The 19,478-nt window shown below is 42.2% G+C and overlaps 1 protein-coding gene across 2 annotated transcripts in view; it reads right to left on the bottom strand.

Annotated features, from left to right (window-relative positions):
• The window catches only part of CUBN (cubilin), a 189,659-nt gene that overhangs the window by 88,490 nt on the left and 81,691 nt on the right, over positions 1-19,478 (bottom strand). For both annotated transcript variants that reach the window (XM_039526922.1, XM_039526923.1), the window contains 6 exons: positions 18,835-19,009; positions 15,375-15,556; positions 7,803-7,959; positions 5,694-5,810; positions 3,177-3,290; positions 433-561 (listed from right to left, as the gene is read on the bottom strand). In XM_039526922.1, the coding sequence (XP_039382856.1) occupies positions 433-561; positions 3,177-3,290; positions 5,694-5,810; positions 7,803-7,959; positions 15,375-15,556; positions 18,835-19,009 (874 nt within the window). The remainder of the gene's footprint in view (positions 1-432; positions 562-3,176; positions 3,291-5,693; positions 5,811-7,802; positions 7,960-15,374; positions 15,557-18,834; positions 19,010-19,478) is intronic.

The raw sequence follows: 19,478 nt of genomic DNA, 5'->3' as shown, positions 1-19,478 counted from the left end.
TCAAATCTTTAAACATGCCAAATCCAGCAAGGCACAGAGATGGCTACTGATGACTTACAGATAAAAAGAAAGGGCCCAGCTAGCAGAGGGAGTGAAAGTGCTGGGAAATTTGAGTTTTGTCCAAGGTTTGAGCTGTCTCTCCTTGGGAGGGCAGGAGCTGGAAGCACATTGAGGCAGCAGCTTTCTCCATCCATAGGTGGGAAAGGCACTTTGTGGCTCACACTGGACAGGTTCTGTAGATAGCTATGTACCACTCTCTTTGGCCAGAAAAGAGGGTCAAGGCAATATGGGATTTTGCGTGTGGTGTTGTTAGGGCACTAAAGAATAGAAAGGGGAATCTAGGAGGGCTTCCTCAAAAAAAAAATCTATTGTTTAGGTTACCAATTGCTTTTCTACCAGCTTCGATATGGGGGCTTGCAAAAATCAACTTACATGACAATGATGCAGTACAGGTAGCATGGAAGCCTCTGGCAGTTCTGGCATTATTGGATACAAAATTTACAACAAAGCCATTGCTGAAAGAAGTGACAGGTTGTGGCATACCAGTGCCACAGTAACGGCCTGAAAAATCAACAGCAACACAAGGGAAGTGAAATGTTATGCAGGGAGTATAAACACTGGTCTAGTTATCTAGTGCAAAACTAACACTCAGATGCTAACACTTATATCAGCTATTATTAAAACAGTCTTTTGTTTGTGGTTTACAATCCTTGGTGTATGCTGAAAGCTCCCCGATTATGTAACATTATGTCAACCTAGTAATGGTGTAAAATAGGAAAATATTTGGAGATACCAGCAACCTAAACACTCACTTACTCCAAGAGAATATATATGGTGAATGTGATGTTACAGGGCTTCAGTGTGGGATGGGCACATGAATAGTGTTCAGACCGGAAGGCCTCAGACAGCCAGAGGCTGACAGTGTCCATGGTGGCCTGGTCTGAGGGAAGGAGCTATGTGAAGGTCAGGGGATAAGAGACATAGGATCAAATTCTGCTCTGAATAATGTCTCTGTAAATCAGGAGTAATCCCACTGCAGTCAAGGAAGTTGCATCAAGATAATACTAGTGTACGTGGGAGGAGAATCAAGCCCAAAGGGACAAATCTGTTCTCAGTTACTCTAATGTAAATCTAAAGCAACTTCATGGCTGCCAATGGAGTTACTACAGATTTACACCAATGTAAATCAGAGCAAAGAGCTAGATTGTGGCCTTGCACAATAAAACCTTACTGCAGAGATGAAAGTAAGCCGGTATGGTCCGGTGTACTGGCAAGAGCCAGTACACCGTGCTGGACCGCACTGGCTTCCGCGGTGGGGATTTAAAGGGCTCTGGGCTTCCTGCCATAGCGGGCAGCCCAGAGCCCTTTGAATCCCACCTGTGGCTCCGGTGGCCAGGCTGGGACCAAGATTTAAAGGGCTCAGAGCTCCCGCGGCTGCAGGCAGCCCAGAGCCCTTTAAATCTCGCCCGCAGCTCCGGCGGCTGGGCTGGGGACAGATTTAAAGGGCTTAGAGCTCTGGTGGCTGGAGTCCCGGGCCCTTTAATTTGCCCCTGAGCCCCAGGGTCTCCCAGCCACCTCTGCAGCTGAGAGCCCCGGGTTGATTTAAAGGCCCTGAGGCTCCCAGCCACAGCACCAGGGCCTTTAAATCTTGAGAGGCCACGCCTCTTCTGGTTGAGGCCATACCTCTTCCAGTTGAGGCCACGCCCCCTAAGGACTCCGGCAGTACCGGTAAGTCCCATAAGTTACTTTCACCTCGCCTTACTGGAGGGAAGGGGAATCTCTTCTTGGTTTTACATCACGGCTATCCCCCCACATTTTTCCACTGGGGGAGGGGGAAATGTTTGCCCCCGCTCCCTCTCAGTGAAATAGGCCCCAGGACACTCCTCCAAAGACTGAGACTCACTGGTGAGCCTGGAAGACATTCTGTCCACACTGAGGAGTTAGCATCCAGCAGTTTCAAGAGAGCGACACTGTCAGCAGGGCCGTAGCAACAAAGAACTTGGCCCCCTCCGAACATATGTCTGGGGCCCCTTACAGAAAAACATTTTTTTTTTTTTTTTTTTAGGGGCCCCCCTTCTTCTCCCCCCTCCCGGAGGTAGAGGGCGCGCGCCTCTGACTGTCAGAGACCACCTCTGCCACAGGGACCCCCTTACAGGGAAGATCGAACCATGGAGAAGATCATTCTATTGTTTGTATTGTATAAATTCCTGTATGGCACCCTCAGTGCTTTGGTGGAGAAAAACTCTAAGCTCTTCAGTGCAGGGGTGTCTACTCTGTGTTTAGACAGCACCTAGCCCAATGGGGCCTCTAGACATGTGGACTCACCCCTGCAGCGCCTCCTGCTGGTTTCTCAGGGAATTAGCTCATTCCAGCTCCGGAGCACCTTCTGCAGGCTGGTGATCCGCCTGTCCTCTGGACCTCAGTGCCCCTCCCTGGACCTCAGTGCCCCTTTAACTGGGGTGCTGCCCCCTGGCAGTACCCCACTGATCTGGGTCTCCAACCCACTATCCCCACTTCGCCTCAGTTTTGGCTACTGACCAGTCTCCATCTAGCCCCGTTCACTGGGGCAGACTGCAGTATCAGCCACTCATCATAGGCAAAGGGGTCTGGACTGGCTGCCTTTACCCACCCCCACGCTGCCCCTCTGCAAGCCCAATACCTAGGTGGACCTAGAACTAGGCCCTGCAGCCTGGGGAGTTGCTGGCCTAGGGATTCCCAGCTCCTAAGGCCTTTCCCCAGCTCTGCCTTACTCTAAGTCCCCTGGGTGAGTTCCCCAGCAGCCAGGCCTGTCTCCCTCTCCAGTCAGAGAGAGACTGGTGCTTCTGGCTTCCCTGGCCTCCTTATAAGGCCCAGTTACTTAGTTTGAGGCGTGGCCCCAGCTGCAGCCACTTCCCCCAGTCAGCCAGGGTTTTCTCTTGCCCAGCCCCAGCCCTCTGCAGGGCTTTTCCAACCCCTCCAGGGTCGGAGCAGGTGCTCACCTCGCTACAGGGCCCCATTTCTCAACCCCAGTCTTCTATGATTCTATGATAATAAACATTAATAATTAATAGTGAAATTATCTAACTATATAAATATTATTCAATCTTGAATCTCACTCAGCTCATCACAGCTTTGACTTTGAACATAAATAGTTGTTTTAAAACAATCTAGAGAGACAAGAAAAAAGGCTACAGTACCTTGAAGAGGAGCCTCATAGTTATCCCCTTCCAAAATCTCGACAAAGTCCATGGTACAGTTAAGTATGTTGCCTTCAATATCAAAGTCAGTGAATGACAGCGTAATGTGGTTGACTGTTAACAGCAAAGAATAAAAACTTAAGGGAAGGTTTTGCATTTCACATATAAATAATTACCTAGGTGTACAGAGTGGATTTTTATGTTCTATTTTCATTGGAGACAATGGATAGCAAAAGCTTAAGTGTCAGTTTTCTCTCCCTACGTCAATCAGTGAACTAAACTGGTGTCTGTTTATTGATCGTAAAGTATAAAATCAGAGGTAGCTTGTTTATTGTTACATAGAGTGAGTATGATGAAGGTACTTATACTTATTGTAATAATACTGTTAAATCTTTCAGGATTTCATGACACTATATTGGACAGTACTCTCTAGTGCAATCTGCTTCAGATTTAATTACTAAAGATTTAATACTTACAAACAGATTTTTTTAAAAAACCTAACATCTTTGTAATTATATGTTGAATGATACCCAATAGATAATTCTGCAGCTATTTTAAAATATCTCATTTCTGCTCTGATAAGCCCATGAAGTCCTGTCTCTGTAATCTATAGTACAGAACGCTATGAAATTCAAACAGGCTTTGCCCTGCTCCAGGCTCACAATTAGCTGGATCTTTCATCACTTTTCAAAACATTCCATATGTATCAATCTGACTGGTCAAAGGGCCATTCATTAGCACCTTCCGCTATGTTCATGTGAAATTGGATTTTCCATACTGTGATGCTTTAGGCTACACGATGAAAAGGAGGACTGGGCCCTCAGGATTTTTGACTGTTATACTGCTTTTTGTTTGTTCATTATAGCCACTTTCTTCCATAATTGCCGAGGAAGATGAGAATAGCAGCTTGCCTCACAACTAGTACCTGATAATAATTGTTCCTAATCTAGGAGTGTCTTGAACAGGTCAGAGAGAGAGGCCTGTGATTTTAATAATGGGAAGATATATGTGGGAGCACTATGAACCACATTTGGAGTCCTAGTACAAGTGGGGCAACTCCATTAATTACAATGGTTCCACCCACATATACTGAATTTGGCACACACATTTTTTTTTCTAACCAGGCTAGAAATAGTGAGCTATAAGGAAGTGAAATCACAGACAGAAGGGTTGCATTTAGCAGGGTACAACTGACTGGCACTCAGTGGTATAGTCTCTGCTGTTCTGTTCTCCCTTTTTGTGTACCAGTAGATTCAATCAATTACAGCTATCAATGCTGGTCCTCAGGGTATAACATTAAAAGTAAATCACAGTGCGTGGTGAAAGTAGGTGACTTGTTGACCCTCTCAGTACAAATAGAACAAGAGGACCCTGCTGTTTCCTGCCAATGGCTAAATCCATTTTTTATGTCCACGTACTGTCGACATGATTCTAATACTATGTGAACAGCATAATGAAACCAGATATACCTGCAATATATGGAGGAATCTCCTTGATACATGGAGGAATGCTCTGATTCTCATTTATACTAGTTATATATCAGTGTAATTTATTGGCTCAGAAGAGTTACTCCTGATATGCACCAATGTATGTGGGAGAAGAATTGGGCCTATAGTCTCCCACACTGGACAAATAGCATCCTAGAGAAAGATGCCTTTGAAGATTTTGCACTTTGTAGATCAGAGACAGTTTTGAATGACTTCTTTTTTCTTGGATTTCCATCAGAGTCTATGTTTTTATACCCTATCTCCTTTTATTTTTCTCTGTCTAATTTACTAATGTGTGTGTTGGCAGATAGATTTTCATTTTATAACCCCTCTGTCCAGATGACTTTCTGTTTGGGCTGAAATGTTCCATGGTTTGTGATAATATCAGTTGAGCATCAGAGGTATATTGGCCACCATGAAAATTAAATATTTACCTATGATTACTGCACAGTGTTATCTGGGATACCATACTATTTCCCTAGTCTCTATATTGGGAAATGGCCCATTCTAACAGATAATATTGGGTGATTGTTGGAAAATTTTGTCTTGTTAATCACAACCATTGTAAACCTATGTCTACAATTAGGAAAATCTGAAGACACACCTATGCATATACAATTTATGTTCTCCTATTTCTGCTTTAGTTTAAACTTATTAAAATAGCTCCCTCTCCATGCCAAAAAGACAGTGACCAGATACCAGCGCTTCTCATATGAGTCCATAGGTTGTCTCATAACAGTTCTGGCTGCATATCATAGTCAGCTACACAGCCTACAATTCAGCCCTCGGGTCTCATAAATCTGCCAAGATAACGAAGTTGTAAATTGTTTTTTGTTCTGTTTTTCATTAAACCCTAAATCTTTTTACAGCAAAATTTAGTTTCTGGCAGATTAAGAGATCCTCATTTTCTCCAACCTACCAGGAGGCAGGATTTCCTAGAGAAGAAAAGGAGGAATTTTGCATTGTTACCACAGCAGAGATGAGAACATTAGTCATCCAGCAAGTTTCCCACAGAGATGTTTTTACTTACATGGCTCCTGGGCCCGAATAATCCAGCTGCAGTTCTGATTGTTTGGATACTTGGCAGGATACAGAGGAGAGGAAATTGCTGTACCAACTGAATCTGTCTCTATGAGGCTTCCGCATGCTTTAAAATAAAACACACACACACACAGCACATATATTATATACACCTTTGACAACTCTAGTGACCTAGGGAGTGATAAAATGGATGCATCAGAACTTAGCATGCTCTTGTCGACTCTTTCAGGGACTGAAAATTAAAAACTCTGAAGCATTTAACAAATAACTTGTGAGAAATGGGCCAATGGACTGGATCCTCAGCAGCACCAGCCACCCTTGTGTGGGGGTCACTCAGTGTCAGGATGACCCTCAAATGTAAGTCAGAGCAAGTTAGAGGGCTGCTCTTATCTAAGCCAGCTGCTAACAACCCCTAAGGGCCATTCTGGGAGCCATCCATGGTCAGGGTTTAGGGGAAGCCCCAGTCATACCCCCATTTCCCTGTTCATATGGCTAGGTTGGCAGCTGGAAGGAAGGATGGTATAGGAGCTACTGTAATAGCTCCATGCTGCACAAAGATCACCTGGCACTTGCAGGCCCCTCTCGTCTGGATCCTCTTGGGTGGCTGGATCAACTGGACCTGTGCTGTAGGAGTGAATCTTGTGCTTGTGCATAAACATATGGACTGAGTTCTTTATGCTGTGCCCTGCCCTAAAATGCCCTTCCAGACCTTGCTGCTGAGAGCCTGCAGAATCACCCATCTGTGGGTTTGGGACAGAGCCAGGACTGGGCCTGATAAATTCCATCCCTCGCTCCCTATGGTGATGTCTATGAGCAGCACCATGCCAGAATGTATCTTTTCAGGGGAGTTCCTAGGAGCGCTGAGAAACACTGCTGAGTTTGGCTCGCTTTCAGCGCTCTGTCTAGTCCAGGAGCACTATTTGTTCTGAGGGTGAAAACCTCCCATTGAAGGCAGTAGCAAAATTTCCATTGACTGCAGTGCAGCCAGGTTTCCCCTGGAGTGTTTCAAATCCTAATCTCAAATATTCCTCAGAAGTTTACTAAATTATCAGTCATTGGGCATGTTTGTGTTTGTATGACTAGTCCGCATCCTACCACCAAAAATGTTCTGTCCTTTTTAAAAACAAAAAGTGTATGCATCACAATATGGCATTTTATTACATGTTCACACAAGAGTGGGAAATGCAATGTTATTTGCCAAATACTTTCTCAGTAATATTTTTAACAGTACAGAGGCCTGGGAATAAGGGACAAAATTTGGATGATATTGAAGAGCTGGTGTGGTTATCAAATGATGAACAATTTAATGTACTAATAAATCGTTATGTTCTGCAAAAAAAAGTAACATCAGTTACAAGCGGTACGTTATTAGTAGAATGAACTGTATAATAAATCTTTTCTAAATAATTTTATATGACTGAATGACTAAATAGGTCTTTTGCATCTCTAATTTCTAAGGGAGAAGTATAGATTGCAAAATTTTATAAAGGTTTTCCTTAATGATAAAAGAGAGAAATGTTATCAATATGCTGAACAAATACAGGGTGAGATTCTGTGCTACTCTAAGAGGCATAGCAGAGAACTTGCAGCTCAGGGGACTCTAAATCACCTTTGCATGTGTTGTTCTGGGGGCTGGAGAGGCCCCCTCTATATAATTCATGCAGCCCTGGGGGCCTGTCTAAATTATGACAGCCTCCTTGCACTGCCCTATGAGCTGCAGCCCTACCCTTGACACACCCTCTACACCAGAGCTTGCAATGGGGTCTTTAGAAACCAAACTTGCAGATGTCTCTCCAATGCCTATGCAAGGGGAATCCTCCCGCCATCCACAACCAGGACTTTTAGGGTCCCTTTATGCTGCTCCGGCCCTTGTACCTGGTGTAAACGTGGCAGAGCAGGTGTGCGGATCTCACCTGAAATCAAAATATTTTGGTTTGAACCATTCTGAAATGAAAAGTATCTCATCAATGCCCCCTTAAAGCCACATGGCATATGTAGAGACATCGACACTGGATATAAGTTGTCCTAAGAGACTGCACCTAGTAAAAGAGTAATTTGTAATCAGCAGAAAGGATATTTATGTCATTGAGGAACTTGCCTTCTGTAAAGTGAGCGCTGAAACCCCTGTGCTGGTTGCTGCTGTTGGAACGTAATCGGATGAACATAGCATTCTGGGTGGATGTGATGGGACTGGGATGTTGGGCACCACACAGTTTTTCAAGAAGTGGGGCTTCACTGTCTGGGCCATCAAACACCTGTATAAATAGCAGTGTGTAGAAGGAATAATTAGAACTTCAGATCAATACATGTGTCCATTTCCCACCAAGTGTTCACTACATTAGGCTTTTTGGCAAATGTTTGTTTATGCACATACAGTTTTGGTCTTTTGGAAATTGATCTTAGTTTTAAAACCCTTCTGTCTATCAGCTACAGTACAGTAGGCTCTATGCTCATGAAGAGAATCCTCTAGCACATTTACCTCTTAATAGGCTCAGCCAGGAAAAACATTAAGCTGCTAAAAGTGGGAATTGGCAATAGCTGTCCTAAAAATCACTGAGTTCTGTCATTCAAGATTTATTATGCAACTGAAGAAATTCACCAGCCTTATGGCAAAACTGTCCAAATCTATTATCCCCAAAGCAAAACTGTACTCATCAGAGCTAAGGCACCTGGTTTTACAGGCAGCAGAATACAAGAAATAGTTCCAATAGTTTCTAAAATGTTGTCTAACATTTTTATAAAATAGTTATTTTTCTGTACCATATGAATTATCTGCAGAATATATCACGCTTACAAGTCTGGTGGCCTTCCCCAAGGAGTGTTGATAAAACATTCATATCACATCACACTAGCTATCACGTGTTCCATATATTTTGATCTCTATACAAAACTCATTGTTATGGAAGCAACCCAGGAGCGATGCAAACCCACTGTGAACACACTTCTAAGTAATGCAACCATTCCAGACATAGGCAGAACCCTAGGTCTACAAAACAGTGGCAAATAACCCATATTTTACTGTATATATGTTTAATACCCTCCCGTTATTCTTTCCTCCTTATGGCTGAAATCCAGAGCAATATTTACTCAATCAAAACCCAAGTTTTGCCTCAATAAGGACCTCAGGATTTGGTCTTAAATGTACGTAACTTCCACTAGCATCAGTGAGAGCTATGAGCATGTACATAAGGATAAGAAATCTCAGCCAGAGTTTTCAAACATAAGTCCCTAAAGTTAGATAACTAAATCCATATTTTCATGCTTTACTGTGGATTTTGGTGCCTAGCTTAGACACTCCAGTTTGGAAATGTACTTAGAGAAGGAGAGAGAAGAGAGGGACAGGGAATGTTCAAGACCTCAGCACCAATTGTGAGGGAGGTGCAATAACACACGTTTAATATACAATAGATTTAGCTGAATCAACCAGGTGGACTATTTCAAAACCATTTGCAAAAGTATAACTCTGCCCTTGGTGCTCATGCATGCAACACAGCATGCATAAATCATCCAATAAAAAGGAAGCAAGCAAGCAGGAAGAAAGATGGTTTTGCAAGACATCACTTTTAATTTCACCACAAGTGCTTTTCTCCTTTTTTAATGCGAGTTGGAGAGAGATTTTTTTTGCTTCCTGTTTGTGGTCTGCCAAATCAGGAGGCAAGAGACAACATAGGCTTGACTTTAACTCTAGACCAATTGGTTTCTAGTTGACACTGAATCAGAATTAAAAAAAAAATTAAAAAAGAGAAGCCACAAAGGAAAATATTGGCTACTCTCACTGTGTGTCCCACCCACAACAGCTCTTGGAGATTAAGCAAGCATGATTAAGAGAGGCAGTCCCACTGTGGCTGGCATTGGCTACATCATTTAGAACCCTGTGTGTATGCTGGGAATGGTGCTGATATTTGAATTTATCAGCATAATCCCATGACTTGGGGAGGAAGGATGATCTAGTGGGTAGGATACTGGCCTGGGACCCGGGGAGTTGGGTTCGAGTCCTGGCTCAATTACAAACTTTCTATGTGACCCTGGTCAAGTCATTTAATTTTGCCTCAGCTTCCCATCTGTAAAATGGAGAAAATATTTCCCTCGCTCACAGGATGTTGTGAGGATGAAATCCATTAATGTTTGTGAGAAGTTCAGCTATTATGATGACAAAGGCCAGATAAGTAAGTACGTAGAAAGAATCAGATGACACTACATAGTTAAAAGAGATTTCCCCATTTCAAATATATGCTGTGCAATCTACGAGGTTCTTTAGAAATGCTTAGCAACACTGTGCTACAATTGAAAAATAAAACCTTTCTCCTGATACTATAGCACACAATTTAATTTTCCATCCTCCAATGACAGAAGGTACCTTCTTAAAATAATAACGAATTTTCAAAAGGGCAACATACTGAGATGAGCAGCAGAGGACAAGCTCCCTGTTTAATCCATCCACACACACTACTTAGCTGATACTGTTTTCATGAATAAAACATTTGCCTCCTGAGATCCTGGCTCATCTTGTTGGCCGGCTCTGTGGGGCCTTGGGAGTGAGTATTAAATGTACTGTAACGTTTAGACAAATAAGTAGCTGGAAAAGAGGGCCATGATAACCTTCCATTCCACCTTTTCTTATTTTCTAGCTTCCAGACAGGTTATCCTTAATATACAATATGAAATGTTGAATGATTCTTTCTCTGCACCTGTGTTCTGTACATTTCTCAACTTAAATCAAGCTGCATGGAGTTAAAAACTGTAATGTTAATAGAAACAGTGACTAACCAAGTGACCCTGAGCAATTAAGTCACCTCCCATCTCTATACAGTAGCAATTAGATTTTATCGACCACTAGAGCTGAGGCCAGCTATTACATTCCCAGACTGAAGAGAGAGGGCCAAAATGTCAGTTAGCTTAAATCAGCATAGTTTTTGGCTTCATTGGGGTTATGCTGATTTATAACAGCTAAGAATCTGGCCCCTAAAATGTAGACTATTACTAGGCTGCTGCAAGGGTAGATTTTTATAGATGAGTAAAGTAGGAAACTAATATTTTGTACCAGTGGCTCATTAGAATAACGAGGACTCTCTGCTGATAATGCCATGAGAGGAGTAGAGAGTCGTACATGTGCTTCCTAAATCAATTATATTTGCTGCTTGCAGAGGGCTTTCTTGAAGATAGTACGGTCCCCTTCTTCAGAAACCTAGCAATGAATTCTGTTCCTCGCATCTTGTTAAAATTCTGATCCAAGTATTAACCCAACATAAATAACACTGAGATATATATCTCTATGAAGTTACAGCAACTAAATATTCAGCAGCAGCAGCAGCAAAACTATATTTTCTGACCACACTGTTATTTATTACCTTGAACTGTTTTGTAAGGCACATTTTGATACTGAGGATGGAATGGAATGTAAACCACAGTTTTAAGACACTATGTCATGTAATGCTTGAGTTCCTCCATCACTTATGAAAGTTAACCGGTAAATATACAAGAACTGAGATTCCCTAACACATCTTGCTAGCTGCAGTAGTAAAGGAAGATTATTCATCTGTTCAAGGGACTTTTAATCAAATCCAAATCTCCTTTCACATTGAGCACAGTAGTGCTGTGCTTCTCTTTTCCTCTATACATAATAAGCATGACTAAATGACTCATTGCCTTCTTGTTGCAATGAGAGTGACCATGACATTTGTAAAAGCACATGATAGAAAGAGAGCGAGCATCTTCAGTCTTTTTAGCCACATTTTTAAAATCTCACTTCTGGCTACTTTCCCTATGAAAGTCTACTTTTCCACCACCTGGAATTGTTTGAATATGCATCACCATTGCATGTCTCTGAAAATTACATTTCTTTATTACTGTTTACTGCTTTTTACACTGGAACAGGGGAAAAATCTAATGTATTTAATACAAATCTCTGCAGCGAAGAAACTGTTTCTCCCCACCCGTTAATGTTCCTCTCACTTCAAGCATAGTTTTCTAAGCTATGCCTTACTATTCTCTTCAAATACTTGCAACAATTTTTGGCTTACAATCATACTGTAGCTTCACATTTGATGCCTGTTAAACACGAGGTTGTAATATGCAGGAATTATCACATCCTTTGTTGTTTTATTTCTATGTTTTCCTTTCAAAGCAACAAATAACTGAGTTAATTACAAAACAGAGTCCCCAGATATAAGCACTGGTGCAATGTGAAGAGAACTGAATTGCTTACTAATTATTTGCATTACAGTAGCACCTAAAAGCTCTTAACCATTGTGCTAGGAGCTGTACATATCCATAGTAAAATTCAGTCTCCTGCCCCAGGATCTTACTGTCTAAGTTAAAGAAGGAAGACGAAAGGGTGGAGAAAGGAAATACTATTATCCTCATTTTGCAGATGGGGAACTGAAGCACAAGCAGGGTAAGCAACTGGGCCAAGTACACACATCAAGTTTGTGAGGGAGCAGAAAATGGTATGTGGCTCTCCTGAGTCACAGTGAGGCCTTAACAACCAGGCATCCCTCTTCCCTCACAAAACAACTGCGCAACTGCAAATCTTGGATGGAAAGATGCGCTGTGATGTGTTTTCCATTCAAACATGTCTCTAGAAATCTAAAAGCGTTAGGAAGAATCTCCCCCCTTCCCCCCCAAAAAAAGAGAATTGTTCTTCATGGCCTTGCTGTTACAAATGGTGCTTCGGCAGCACATGCTGGCTCAGAGCATGTGGCAGGGAGTTCCGGTGAGTCGGGAAGGGTGGGGATGAAGGAAAGATGTTAGTACAGTGAAGGGTGGAGGAGAGTCCCCAGAGGAATGCACAAAGCAAATTAAACCCATAAAGATAATATCTAAAAAAGGGTGGAAATCAGTGAATTACTCATACACAGCATTCTTTCCTATGGAAAGGAAAGGAAAAAAAAACCAAGAAAACCCCAACCCACCAGTTTCCTTAGCTGCATACATTTTCCATCTAGGCTGCTTTGAAATGTAATTACTAAATGAAATTCACAGTCACATATCCACTTATAGATCTCACAAGCAGCTTCTACTCCCTCCCCTTTGGCTTCCATTACCAAACAATGCATGTAACTCCATGGGAGGAGGTGCGTGCTAATCATTTCCGGTTGTTATAGTCAAATGACTTACAGCTTACTGGCATGGCAGACAGGAAAAGAAATCCCATCCCTTCATTTCTTGTCTTGCCTACCTCACCAAATTAGCACTGAAAAGCCATCCCCAAACTTGTCTCAGTCAAAACTCTGATTTTTCTTTTGGTTTCAAAATAACATCTCCCCCCTCCATTCTAAAATAACTTTCAGTTTAACTCACAACAGGAAGCTACAGTTCACTAATGCTTCAGGATTTAAATAATTCTTCCTGCACAAAGAAAGGTGGATTTTTCACATTACTGTACAGAAGGCATATTTGTATGGACAGCAAAAATACAAAAACAAAATGGTGGATGCTTTTATGGTAATAAAATAAAATAAAATAGTTTCCTCTGCAGGGCAAGGTCCTGTTACCCTTATTCATGTGAGGAGTTCTACCGAAGTTAGTGCAACCACTCACATAAATAAGAGCTGCCGAATTGGAGTCTTGATTATGTCCACATAAAGAATTAAAGACCCAGTTTTGCCCTTAGACCCAGAGTGGCGATGGGAGTCATGCTTGCATATCAGAGGGCAACATTGAGCATTCAGGCCCTGATCCAGCAGAGCATTTAAGCACAAGTCGCTGCTGACATCAATGGAATTACTCACATGTGTAAATCTAAACATGTGCTTATATGATTTGCAGGATTTGGCCCTAAATTTGGAATTATTTTGTTTAATCCACACATTTTGGCTGTGTATTTTCTGACAACATTACCATTTGTGATGTCCCATGGGCTTCCATGTTATCTCACCTTCCACACCTGGGCAATGTCACAAAAAAGCCAGATACTTCTCTAATACATTTTCCCCACCAAGAGTATCACAATTACATTGAAATATCTTAACTAAAAACTATAACCACATTTCATATAGCCTTGTCCTAGCCTATGCCATAGAGCTGTGAAAAGTGAACATCCATTGGATAAAGATGCTTTGTTAAAAAGACATCTATTCAACAGAGATCAACAGAGATCAGACTTTTCTTTTAACTGATTTGGCACAAAAAGCCTTAGTGAGTAATTCTGTTAATAGTGATGCCCCATTTTCAAAAGACTCTCTGTTCCTGCCTGCTTGAATTCACTGTGAATGAAGGTTTATCTAGGAGATCGAGGCTGGATTTTGGTTTAGGTGGTCACACAGATCACACATTCCTTTCTACTGAGTGAAGTGGAATCTGACATCACAGGTCAGGATTCCATGTCTCTATTCTCATGAGACCTATAGTGCCAGACTTGCCTCGCTCTTCATTTTCACACACTGACTGAGCTGCAGCCTGAATTTCTGGGAGATTAATAAGAGCTCAAAAACCAGTAGCAATGTGAAGGTTTAAGAGGGCAGGCTCTCTAATTAAGCAGTTAAACAGCCAGCCAAGGATCACTTGAATGTGGTGGACTGTAATGGGGTGTACCATGAGAAGGTAAATTAAGCCCAATTAACCTGTATGTTGCACTGGGAGGAAAGCCAGGGAATACTGAGACCTAAATGCTGACAGCTCCCAGCTGAGAAGGAACAGGGAGGGCAAGTATAAAGCCAGGTAGCTGGCAACAGAAGGGGGTTGTAGAGGAGTAGCCTGCAGTTACTCCCTGTGAAGAGGGAGCTTGGGCTGGAAAACCCAGAGAGATGTGGGGAGCCAGGAGTCAGAAGTAGTCCAGGGGAAGAGCAACATGGTCTGGGAGTGAGCAGGCCACTGTTGCTAGAGATAGGGTCCCTGGATTGGAACCTGGAGTAGAGATCAGGCTTGGATTCCCCTCCTAGCTGCTGGAAGAGTGGTACTGTCACAGCAGTGAAGGGAAGACTGCCATTTTGTACAATGGGACTTCGATACCCTGGAAGAGGGAAACATGTATCGTGACCTGGCTGGAGGGCCAACTCATGAAGAGGGAACATGCTGAGTTGCAGAGAGCGTGAGAGGACAACGGAGAGATGCTGCCGGAGGAGGGTTCAATGCCTGGCCAGAGCTAATCCCTAGAGTGGCCAGGAGGAGGTGCCACTAGTGGTGAGTGAATCCCATGACATGGACACATTAAAATAATAATCAAGACAGAATTATTTTTGCCCATGGAGACATCCCTCTACAACTCTGTAACAAATTCTATCTGGGCATGCCATTATATGGGTGACCAAGGTGTCTCAGAGTATGCAATGAACTTATGTCATAGCCTACCCCATGAAAGGGCAAATCATAGTCAGATTCCTGTCTGTGCAGGGAATGCTCATTCCATGCACTTGTGGGGCACACACAACCTCTAAGAATGTGGGGAAGGATGCAGCACCATCATACAGGGGCTACCAGGGAAGCATGTTCCATATGTAATTGGCAGCTTATGGGAGAATGCCATCACTGGTGGAGCAAAGAGAGCTGTGCCACAGATTTAATATAGTCTTAAATTTGAGGTTTAGCTCTTAAATGAATAAATGCAGAACATAATTGCATGGCAAATATCCTGAAACCAACTGCAGCCTGGATTGTATAGTAAATTTCCTCCTTTGCAAATGTTTCCCCAAGACTTGTTAAGGAAACTTTCGAAACATCCCTTGTTACTTACAGCAACATTGTTGTAGTCACATGATTGGTGAAGTCCAACATCAAAATCTGTGAAGTTCAGTAAAACACGATGGCTGTGGTCAACTTGGATAACCCAAGCACAATCAGTGTTGTCATTGTAAGGTTGAGGGTAGTTTGGAGAATGGATTTCACCACTGGAAGCTTGGAAAACTCCTCCACAACCTGGAAAGGGTGTAATCAACATCTATCAAAAAAAAGCTCATTTATCCTTAGCAAGAATTTAGCAGACTTTTCACCTAAACATCTAAATATCTTGAGTTTCTTATTTTTCTGTTAAGGATTCAGGAATCACTAAATTGCATCAGATCACTACTGCATCTGGCCCAGTATCCTGTCTCTGACCAGACCAGTGCCAGATGGCTAAGTGGAAAGTGTAAAACTTTCATAATGGACAACTATACAACACCTGTACCTATGAGGGAAATTTCTTCCTACCCCAGGCAGCTAGTGGTTGGCTTATGTGCTGAAGCTGAGGGTTGATGTTCCTTACGCCATTTATTCTAGCTATTGTAAATGCAATTGTAAATAATTTTTCACACCAGTATCAGAATGTTTGGATATGGCATCAAAGATTAGGAGTAATGTAAGTAGGGGGGTGGGAAAAGCATTTCTGAAAACATAAGAACAACCTTGAGTCTCATCTCTCCTCCATAGATAGGGTGACCAGATGTCCCAATTGTATAGGGACAGTCCCGATATTTAGGACATGTAAGGTGAGGTGGTGGCCTTGGGAGGTGGGTAGGTGGGAGGGTGAGAGGGTGAGGTGAGTAGACGGGGTGGGGGGAATTTGGGATGTGCAGGGCTGCGGCAGCCAGAGAAAGAGGCGACTTTCCCCAGCTCCAGAGCTGCAGCTGCCAGGGAGAGATGACCCTCCTTCCCAGGCCCAGCTCGGGGACTGCTGCGGCGGGGGATAGAGGGCACATCCATCGCATTAGAAAGGTAAGAGTACTGATATTAAAATACGAATTCTGTGCTTTTATTTGTAGAACAAAAAAACTTTTTTTTTTAATATAGTGCTTTTATCCAAAGCGCTTTCAATGGTTAGCTAACAGTACAAACAACATTTGGAAAGATCATTAAGTAGTCCATTGAGACCCTCAGCAATTTTCAAGTGGTCCGCAAAAAAAAAAAAAGTTTGAGAACCACTGGTCTACACTATGGCACTACAGTGGCACAGCTGCAGCCGCTGTACTGCAGACATGGCCTTAGACAGGATGAAGTGGGACACAGGCCTTGCACTGACTCTCTGTATAGACTCAAATTTCGCTCAAACATTTTGATGACTTCTAAATAAACTTTTACTTTGATGGTGTTTGTGCCCTCATGGGCAGCCTTGGATGCAGTTTTCTTCATGTCAGTGTTCATGGAAAGCAAATCTCAGACCCTTATCTCCCAAGTCAAGATTAATTTAAGGAAATTTGTTTTGGGTGGAGGCAGCAGTACTGTAGTTCATCCCAGTTTGGTTATCCAATCAGGGAACAGAAACAATCCCATGTAACTTTGTGGGCAGTCACAGAGCTTGAACTGTGAATTGTGAATACAGAGTACTTGCAGTTAGTATTTGCCAGGTGATCCATCTGTTGAAGTTTGTTTGCGTAAATTATGTTTACACAATCCGAAGAACTAATACATTTGTAAAAATAGTTCTCTAAATCTCAGAAGGAAAACAATCTGATAGAATCAAGTCAGCTCAGCTCCTGGGTCCCAGCTCACAGAAAAGAACTGGAGGGTGCCATACACGTCCTTGAAGCAGTATCCTCCTTGCAGTTATGTGCGTGTTTATGAATGCATTTTGATTTCTCCCTCTTCCAATAATTCACACAGAGCAGGACGCCACACAGAACCAGAGGTATGCCAAGTCTAACAATGTGAATCTATGTAGGAGGCTAGGGAAGGGAAATGTATATTTCACAAAAGAATGCAGATATATCCAAATAACAACTACAGGGCCCATTCTATGATGGACACATGGGAGATATAGGAACTGAAACCTAAAACTTGGGTGTCTAAAGTTAGGGACTTAAATATCCATTTCAGCATCTAAATACTGCAAGTGAGCTGACTTTCAGAGGCCCTGTACACTCACATGGACTTCACACTATTAATGAAGCATCTCTGGATTTAGGTACCTAATTTTAGGTATCCAAGTTTGAAAACTTTGGTCTTCACTTTTATTACCAAGGCCGAGCACATTAACCAGGCAGTTTTCATTTCAAAGGGAACAGAATGTAGCTAAGCTTGTCATGACAGTGTGAGGGGAAGGGTGCTCTGGAGCCCATACAATGGGATGCGGAGGTTGGCATAGCAGGCCAACAGTCATCAGTTTATTATTGAATAGTCGAGTGTTTCAGTGCACAATATCCCCATGACTTATTGGATTGCCAGTCACTTCCAGAACCTCCTTTCTGAAAGTAACTGTCAGTTGCAGCAAAGCCATATACAGAAATCATGTACTTTGTGAAAGGAAATACGCAAAAAGGAGAGATTTCTTTTTTTATGGTTTGGATTCTATTTTTAGGGCTCTGGTCCCTTTCCAGTTTCCTTCATTTGTATGTTGCAGTCTAAAGGGCACAATACACAGAGGAAAAACAAATGGAGAGGGACAAGCAGAGCTGCCAGTGACTTTTGCAAAATATAGGATTTAAGTTCAACAACAAAGACATTTTGAAATTGTCGTTAATTTTTTCATTTCCTGCAATTCAGTGTTCCCAAATACTTTCTGGTAAATCAGAGAGTCCAACAATTTTTTTGGAAAATTGGTGCTGGCAACCAGCATCTAAATATAGGCCTGTAAATAATCATCAAACATGCTTTTCAGCATTCTGAATGTAGTGCCTTTTTAAAAGATTTTCTGTACTGTTTGGAAAAGCATTGCCATCTATTTCAGTGTTCCCTATGGAATTTGCCTGCTGTCATTTGAAAACTTCTTGTTTCACTGATTACTGGTGAGGCTTTGAACAAATAATTGCATGAGGGATGGGAGAACCCTACAGAATTAAGGTTTTACTAATCACTCCAAATATTTTTGGAGTTCGCAAGGTTCTCAAAACTACTTTGAGTTCTCAGATCTTTCTTCACTTTGTAATTTAAAACCAAAAGGGCCATTGAGTTTAAAAAACAAACAACCATTTTTTTTCTAGCTACACAGGAGCCTTTGAGATTAGTTATGGACAGAAGAATCCCCCACAAGACAAGCTGCAGCAAGTGCTTATTCTATATACAGCTTATTTACTGCATTTATTTTCCCATTAAAATTTGTCTTTCTTCCCCTAACTACTTTTCACAAAAGTGAAAAGTGTTCCAGTAACATTTTGGTTCAAGTCAAACTTTCAGACCTGCAATATATGAAATGGTTAAAAATGTATGCCAAATAAGTTCACTCATCCCCACTTCTTCCTGGACTTAATCAATTTTCATCAGCAGTGGCCCCACAAACTCACCTCCTGGTGTTTCTTGCCAAGTGGCATTGAACCCCCTCCCATTCCTATATCTATTTGTCTTGAATCGGATTGCCATGGCATTGCCAGTGCTAGAGACTCGTAGGGGGTTCTGTGCTGGTCTTGAAACACACTGTTGGGCCAACCTTGGAGACAGAAAATCAGGCCCACCATAGATCTGGAAATAGAAGAAAAATTGGAGGTAAAAGCCTTTTAAAGAGACAGTTCACCATAACTGAGTAAATCACAATCGCCTGTGCAGATGGCTTTGCTTAATATTTGTAGTATTTGGGAAATATTATATTATGAACATTCAAAATTAACTCAAAAAACCCAAGGCCCTAAAATTATTGACCGCGACTCCAAATTTTAAAAAACGCACTCACTGCTGCAGTATGCTCAAACCGATCATGAAAAAGAAAAGGTTTCAGAACTACCCATATTCAGTGTGTTTATAATGTGAACAGAAGTTGTTCAAAGGGTATTAAGAAGTGGTAGCCAAAACCAACAGGGTTCTTCACACATTGACCACACAGTGGGGTTCTCTTCTCCTGCCTGGTCAATGTAACATCCTCAGAAAGTTCATCTGATGTCTGTCAGAGGCACTAAAACCTTGAGCCACTGTCTGTGAGCGAGTTCAAGATTTT

Source organism: Mauremys reevesii, linkage group 2 (genome assembly GCF_016161935.1).
Source record: "Mauremys reevesii isolate NIE-2019 linkage group 2, ASM1616193v1, whole genome shotgun sequence".
NCBI lineage: Eukaryota > Metazoa > Chordata > Testudines > Geoemydidae > Mauremys > Mauremys reevesii.
The sequence above is the reverse complement of the archived record's forward strand: the minus strand, read 5'-3'. Positions and strand labels throughout refer to the sequence as shown.